General features: G+C 42.2%; 1 protein-coding gene across 1 annotated transcript; it reads left to right on the top strand.

Moving 5' to 3' along the window:
* Positions 1–3506: 3506 nt before the first annotated feature.
* Positions 3507–5597, top strand: LOC145434626 (UDP-GlcNAc:betaGal beta-1,3-N-acetylglucosaminyltransferase 7-like). The gene has a single exon (XM_080311970.1). The coding sequence runs from the start codon at positions 3609–3611 to the stop codon at positions 4626–4628; it is 1020 nt and encodes a 339-aa protein (XP_080168096.1). The 5' UTR covers positions 3507–3608; the 3' UTR covers positions 4629–5597.
* Positions 5598–6578: the final 981 nt, after the last annotated feature.

Below are 6578 nucleotides of genomic sequence, written 5' to 3'. Positions count from 1 at the left end.
GGCAGCGTGGTTTCATGCCAACAGAAAATGTCAGCAGATGATCTGGCCACTGACTAACTGTCGTGAACTTCTTTCCTGATGTTGATGTCTGCTTCGAAAATGATATTTCATTTGTGTACAGCAAGACAAGCGCTCCTCCGTAGATGCTGTGAATCTGTCTAGACAAGTGGCTATGGAGGTAGATGAAAATACATAGGCATAAGAGTCTCGGCAGTTATTGAACTTGATAAGGTTAACATGCATTTTTCTTCAACTATTTCTTATGCTCTGGGTATCGAATGCACAAAAATTAATAAATTGCACTTCTTTCCAAGTTTATTTGTAAATTCAATGAATCAAAGAATATCATAAGTTCAGAATATTACGGAGTCAATGCAAAAGAAACAATGTTCGTCGTCTTTAAAGGATGTTTCTGAGTTGGTTGAACCAATACACAGAGGGGGTCAGCAACGAAGTACTATTTTACCTGAGTACATAGCGTCATTATGAGTTTAGGCTACTTCCACTTCTACTTGACAGTTTTTAGCTAGTACTTTTTTGTCAGGTTGGGGATTTTGTCAACTAGAAAGTAGCTTTGGCGCATGATTGCATCCCCTTCAAGCGTGAGGTTGTCATAACAACTGGGCAAAATAGTCCCAGTACCACGGTAACATAATTAATTTTTGAAAATTGCACATATTTCTGGTGTCATCACCCTTTTGCGTTGATCAAGAAGATGCAACATGAAATGTTTACAGTTGTCACGTGGCATTAATTTCTAAAACTAAGGGACCCTCAACCAAATCTACTTCATGTAACGAATTTCTTGACTACTTTTCAGAAATTCAGTTCTACTTCCACTTGAAGTACTTTGGACATGTCCTGGAAGTAATTAGTGCTACATGTACTGGAGTATAAATTGAGGCATTACTTGTACTCGGTTCCCAACAATGACCACGTTGACCACCTCTGGGTATAGGATGACCGATCTTGTCACTGCGTTTGAGCTGCTCTAAGAGTTATTTGATAGTTACTTCCCTTAGTTCGCTAAATAGCGCACATATGTGACATCAACTATTTATCAAAATCGCGTGTGATTTGCCAAATCTACTTCAATCGCAGTTGTGAAGTAGTGCTAATAAGATCGGCATTGTATAAGGCAACAAGTGCACTGCTTTGCTTAGTCTTGATGGTAGGTTCTCCTAAAAGATACTTCCGATGTGTTCAGCGGTTTTATAGCAGCACGCCAGCACCCAAACATGCAGACAGTATATCCTGATTCTTGCGGGTCCCGGCTGCTTCAGTCATATCTTCCATCCAAAATCAGGCTCCACAACAGTCAAATAGTTCTGCTTGAACTCACAAATACTCTTACCAGATTACAAACCAATCGCTTTACTTCAAATGCATAAATTTAAGTACATATGATCAGAGTTGAGTACCGTAATACGACTACGTTACCGATGGATTTCTGCGTAATTCTGACGATATGATTCTAAATGCTTTGTACATGATTGACATCTAGCATAGGTGAATCTCTGATGACTTCTACAACAAATTTCCGAAACGTTTACAACCAGAAATCAACAGTACAGTATGCGATATTTAGCACTGAAGCAGGTGCGCGAGAAAGTAGCTTGCTAACCAATTTGTGGTTGCTATGCGACCTAGTCACGTGATCGAAGTCCTGCAAAAGGCCTATCGATAGCCGACGAATTGACAGTGTAACGTCATATGTGTTCATAATTAATTTTAAAACCCGCTAGGTGGCGCTAAAGTGTGTGCGGAATTTGCGGAACATGGGCAGAATGAAATTTATGTATTCGTATCAGTACCGCAGCAGTTTTCGTTTTATCAAATTTAGCGACGGCAAGTCAGGTAAAGATTGACAAAATTGTCTTTGGTCAAACGAAGAGACTGACGTAACCCAAATGTCGTTATCCGTTAGATATTGCTGTGTTCACACACTGTCGGTCATTACGTTACTACGACCGTGGTGACAGCGACCAGAACACGACTGCGTATATTATGTATAGGCCTACACGGGGTAAAACCGGCATAAAACTTACAATGGAAAACCACACAGCGAACATTGACGTCGAGAACCATGCATGCGTGAATCCGCCTTTTTTTCTAATCACGTATCAATTCTTACAAGACAGTCAAGATGGCGTGGTGGAATAATCCACGACTGCAACACCAATGGGTTACGGGTTCGAGTCCGACCAAGGTCGACTCCAGAATTTCTACCCAAGTGTTAGAGCAGGGGTGGGCAAACTACGGCCCGCAACACCGTTCTGTGCGGCCCGTGAGAGTCCAAAGAATCTTATTAAAAATATTGATAAAATGCTTACTAAAAATCAAATTAATGCAGGGACTTGATCAAACTTTTTCTTAGTATATTTCAACATGATAATTCTAAGGCAGTGGGTCTCAACCTGGGGGACGCGTGCCCCTTGGGGTCATGAAAGCATCTGAAGGGGATCGCGAAGCTGAGCTCAACTAAAAAAAATTTTCGCGCTTCGCGAGATTCACTTCCAATTCATAATTAATGCTCCGTATTTAGTATGAATTTCATATTTAAAAATCTCTCATCAATAGTCGTAACCTCCCTTGCCACTAAATTATCTGTTAGGTTTGCTATAGCATCCTGGTTGCGTTTTGTGATATGACGATAAGGGGAGTGAAATTTACACATATAGAAGAAGCATGTTTGAAGCTAACATGGTTATGATGCTGTCAGCATTGTGTGTCCTGGAACTGAAACAAAAGTGGAATTAGTAAATCTATGAACTGATCACTGCTCACAGATTTAAATTTCAATCCTGTGCTAAGAATCGGGACAACAGACTTTCATCTCTATAGTTTTGACAAATTGGTTATTGAGGTCGACCAGCCTATGAAATCTCGCCATTGTTTCTGGCGCGCGTACGATATCATCATATCAATGTTTGGTATGTTTCAAATAAGCATATATATATATTATCTCCATGTCCTCATTGTATAATCAAATACCAGCCATATTGCGTTTTGGTTTATGATCCCAATTTTATATAGCGCGGCCCGCGCATGGATTCAGATGTTGAATGCGGCCCGCGAGCTCAAAAGTTTGCCCAAACGAGTGTTAGAGGTTTATCTAGGCTTCTCCTTGCCCCCTGATCCGCGTGAGTGTTGTCGTAAAAAAGTCTTACCGGGGGCCGTGCTACAAGTCGGCAGATACGAAATGAAAATAAATGATCATTGTTGTCAACGAACACTATGTTTCTGGCAGCGCAGGAATCAGCGGTTTCAGACATAACGTCAGCAAAACAAGCCGGTCAATATATGCAGTTTCATACCTAAACAAACCGGACCGTAAGTTTGTTTAAAATGAAATACTTCAATTTTGATTAGTCGTGATTTCTAAGCCCGTCCGAAGGCACGCTGTCGCGTCACGACGCGTAGTTTAATTTCTAATCACCTAAACATTTCTTACAGGTTGGATGAGGCGACATGCGTCTCGTTACAATCAGAATCTATCCGACGCCGTAAGATTCGGCCGTTTGAGGGAAAAAGTGGCCAATACCGGCCGGACATACTATCAAGCAAAGGGCAGTTTCGCTGTCCATTTAAATTTCACTCTGAACGCGATGAAGAGTTTGAAATTCAACACCAGTAGCAAGTATTCACTGCCAGGCATTGAAAGCATGGACAAATACACAGACCCGAACCTGATGATAAACGAGAACATTAACGAAGTCATTTCGCAAAGAAGAGACTACAGATTGATGATTGCCGATAACAACACCTGTGCTAGTTTAAGCAACACGCACGATCCGCGTGGTTCCGACAGTTTTGATTTCAAAAATGATGTTTTCCTATTAATCGGTATCAAGTCCACTTGCGATCACGGCGATCGCAGAGACGCGATCAGGCTGACATGGGGCGACGAATCGCGGATATTCAACACGACGGGTGTCAGAGTTAAAATAGTTTTTCTGCTGGGCGCTTGCAAGACAGACTTAGGTACTGATATACTATGGGAAGAGTTGACTAAACATTCCGATATTTTACAATGGGATTTCATGGAAGGTTATCACACTTTAAGCTTGAAGCATTGCTTGTTGTGGCAATGGTATGCTACACACTGTACGGACGTGCCTTTTATAATGCAAGGCGATGACGATATGCTCATGAATATGAGAAATATCCTGGACTTTCTCATTTCGCTTCCGGTCGAAAAAGAAAGAAACTTATATACCGGGTCGATTCTTGTTGGACAACCGCCAATCCGAAGGAATACCTCGAGGTACTACGTCAGCATACGACTGTACCCAGATAAATTTTACCCCCCTTACGTGTCTGGAGGTGGTTTTTTAATTAGCGGAAGTATGGTGGTGAGATGTTGGATTGCCACCTTTTGGAAGTATCTACTTCCGATCGGCGACGCTTTCGTGGGAACGGTGGCGAAAGCTGTCGGAGTCAGGCCAAGCAACGGGGGAAAGACTTTCGCGACTTGGGGATTGAAAGATCCGACTCCTTTCCGTCTCTCAACTATCAAAACGTATCACAAAGTGAAGCCTTACGGCCTAGTCAAATTGTGGGACGAAATGAATGACTATTACGAGTTGATAAACTCTACTTTCACTGCAAACCAATTTACAAAATAGTCTATATTTGATGATAATACCAAGCGAGAACGAGCGCTTTACAAAAGATTTGGCTGAGTGGAAAGGAAAAGTTACTTTTCATTCACTAGATTGGCAACTGTGACAATATTTTTAAATGTTGAATATGCCATGCACACTACATGCAATCCTGCTCGCTTATTCAATATTTCTGTCTTCCTTGATTCATGATTCAGCAATGCGTAGCTACTCAAGTAACTGTGTAGCCTACCAATGGCTCTCAACCTTTTCTGGTGTCGGGCTAAATTTCAAACATCGTAAGTACGTATGGATCCGCATGAAAATACTAAAGTACTCCAAACGCACAATTTAGAGCTGTGCTTCTAAACCCGATTCAGCTCCCGACTCACTCATAATGCAATGTTTCATTGTGCTACCCGCCATGAGACGACATCACCGTGATATGACGGAACACGTGAGACCGTATTCCGTCATACAATGAGGCAATTGCTCGCTGATTATAACCGGGGTGTATTGCACTTTACAATCGTTCACAAAGCCTTGGAAGCATGAATGAGGGATTTCTAATTTTGAGGCATAGACATGAACACACCGTCCAATTTCGCGCCCCAGCGAAAGTGAGGTGTGATATTGTACTTATTGCGATTAATATGTGCTTGACTGTTCGCCGTTATTTTATGGCCGGTAACATTTTTTCGGTACGTGCTCTTCACAGACGTAATCTCTAAAGGCGTATCACCTGTAGACCTCAAGATGTATCCCGTTATATGACAAGTATTCGTCCATGCGTGTAGCGCTAGTCTGCATGAGCTATTCATGGAATAGAAAATAACTGTCTATTCTGTGTTATGTAGCCTACTCTTCAGGGATCAATGAGCTTCGCAAAAGGGCGATCTTTGAGCTTGGCGTTTGGAATCACCGATATATACGTTGCGATTTTCAAGACCAGCAAATAGATTGAACGCAGACGTAGTGATAGTTGTAATTAGGGATGGTGTGAACCTCTGAAAGGTTCAGGTTCGTGTGAGCGTGAACCTTTTTGAAAGGTGTTGTGTGAACTAGTGCGGAGCATAGACCGGAGCCGGATAGTTTCAATTTTGGCAGGACCGGATCGGAGCCGGATCAGTACTTTTTTGATAAGTCCAGAATCTTTATGGATAAGCATGACGTTTGTAACTAAATAATCACCAACCAACAAAACCGCCAAATAACCGGTAACCGCCAAGCCAGTGCGAAAAGAAACGAGCCATATTCTTAAATTCACGGAACCACCGTACCATGTTGGGCCGGAGTTCCGGCAGGACTTTTTCATTTTTCGCCGGAGCTGGATCAGTACTTTTTCCTGCTACAGCTGGAGCCGGATCGAAGCCGGACCAGAGAATTGGCAAACCGGATCGAAGCTGGACCAGAGAATTTCTCGATCCGCTCCGCACTAGTGTGAAGGCGAACGTGAACCTCATGACGTCACGTGACGTCATATTGCTAATTCCAACTCTACATTTCAGTGAAGTGATATATTAATGTACTGTGCACGATACCTAGCGACGATTCGGGTCACAAAATGCCACAATGCTGAAGTAGCCTACATATTGACGTTGCTTACGTCGTCAATGTATCAACTTGGTCTATCAAATGATATAATAATCCCATGCAATCAATATCCTAATCCGTCGCTTAGCCAACAATTTCGACGAGATCTAGCAAGGGAATGCAAGCTTACGCCTTAACGGTCTAGGCCAGACCGGAGAATGTATTCAGCGTCTGAGTGTAAAACGGGTGTTTATACTTGCTACCGATATTATCCCATTAACAAGTTATACAGCAGTAGCCAACACCCCAATCGAACGGATTTGGTTTTTATGATACAATAAGCATATGAAGTCAAGATTGTCCCACACGCCTGCTAGATTGTTTACATCAGACGACGATGTCAATTTCATTGATTGGTTGAATAAGCATCAATCGCTGAGT

The sequence above is a fragment of the Botryllus schlosseri genome, chromosome 2 (genome assembly GCF_051294905.1).
Source record: "Botryllus schlosseri isolate E-star chromosome 2, Bs_hap1, whole genome shotgun sequence".
Taxonomy (NCBI): Eukaryota; Metazoa; Chordata; class Ascidiacea; order Stolidobranchia; family Styelidae; genus Botryllus; species Botryllus schlosseri.
The sequence above is the reverse complement of the archived record's forward strand: the minus strand, read 5'-3'. Positions and strand labels throughout refer to the sequence as shown.